This window comes from Mastomys coucha, unplaced genomic scaffold (assembly GCF_008632895.1).
Source record: "Mastomys coucha isolate ucsf_1 unplaced genomic scaffold, UCSF_Mcou_1 pScaffold9, whole genome shotgun sequence".
NCBI classification, from domain to species: domain Eukaryota; kingdom Metazoa; phylum Chordata; class Mammalia; order Rodentia; family Muridae; genus Mastomys; species Mastomys coucha.
In genome coordinates, this window is record NW_022196915.1 from 49,600,002 (window position 1) to 49,600,529 (window position 528).

At 48.9% G+C, this 528-nt stretch overlaps 1 protein-coding gene across 3 annotated transcripts in view; it reads left to right on the top strand.

The window, feature by feature from the left end:
- The window catches only part of Wdfy2 (WD repeat and FYVE domain containing 2), a 131,413-nt gene that overhangs the window by 115,884 nt on the left and 15,001 nt on the right, over positions 1 to 528 (top strand). For all 3 annotated transcript variants that reach the window (XM_031362669.1, XM_031362671.1, XM_031362668.1), the window contains exon 7: positions 159 to 285. In XM_031362669.1, coding sequence (XP_031218529.1) covers positions 159 to 285 — 127 coding nt within the window. The remainder of the gene's footprint in view (positions 1 to 158; positions 286 to 528) is intronic.

A 528-nucleotide genomic window follows, 5' to 3' on the forward strand; every position in this document is an offset into this window, starting at 1 on the left:
TATTTTGGGGAGCATTTTTTCTTTTCTGGGGCTTTCTCACCCACTCATTTAACAAAGGCTTTGTTCAGGGACTCTATGAGTCCTGATGCCTTCACATTCCTATTTTGTGGCAAGGATATTGTTCTGTGACTAACACCTGGCTGTATCTGTTCTCTTAGGAGGGGTGACAGCACTCTGCTGGGACCCGGTCCAGCGCATGCTATTCTCAGGCAGTTCTGATCACTCTGTCATCATGTGGGACATCGGTGGGAGAAAAGGCACGGCCATCGAGCTCCAAGGACACAAGTAAGGCTGCTGCTAGTCTTCCATGAGTCTTTCAGCAGCCTCCCAGCTGAGGCAGAGCAAAGGCACAGGGCAGGATGCTGGCAGGACCTCTGCACCAGAAGGTGCAAGACAGGAACATAGTAACAGCCACTTTGACTCCATGTGCACAAAGGCAGGTTCCTATACCTGCCTCAAGCCAGGTGGGAGTGCTTCTGAACTCTCACCGGGAAAATGGCTATGAATAAAAAAAAAAAAAAAAAAAAA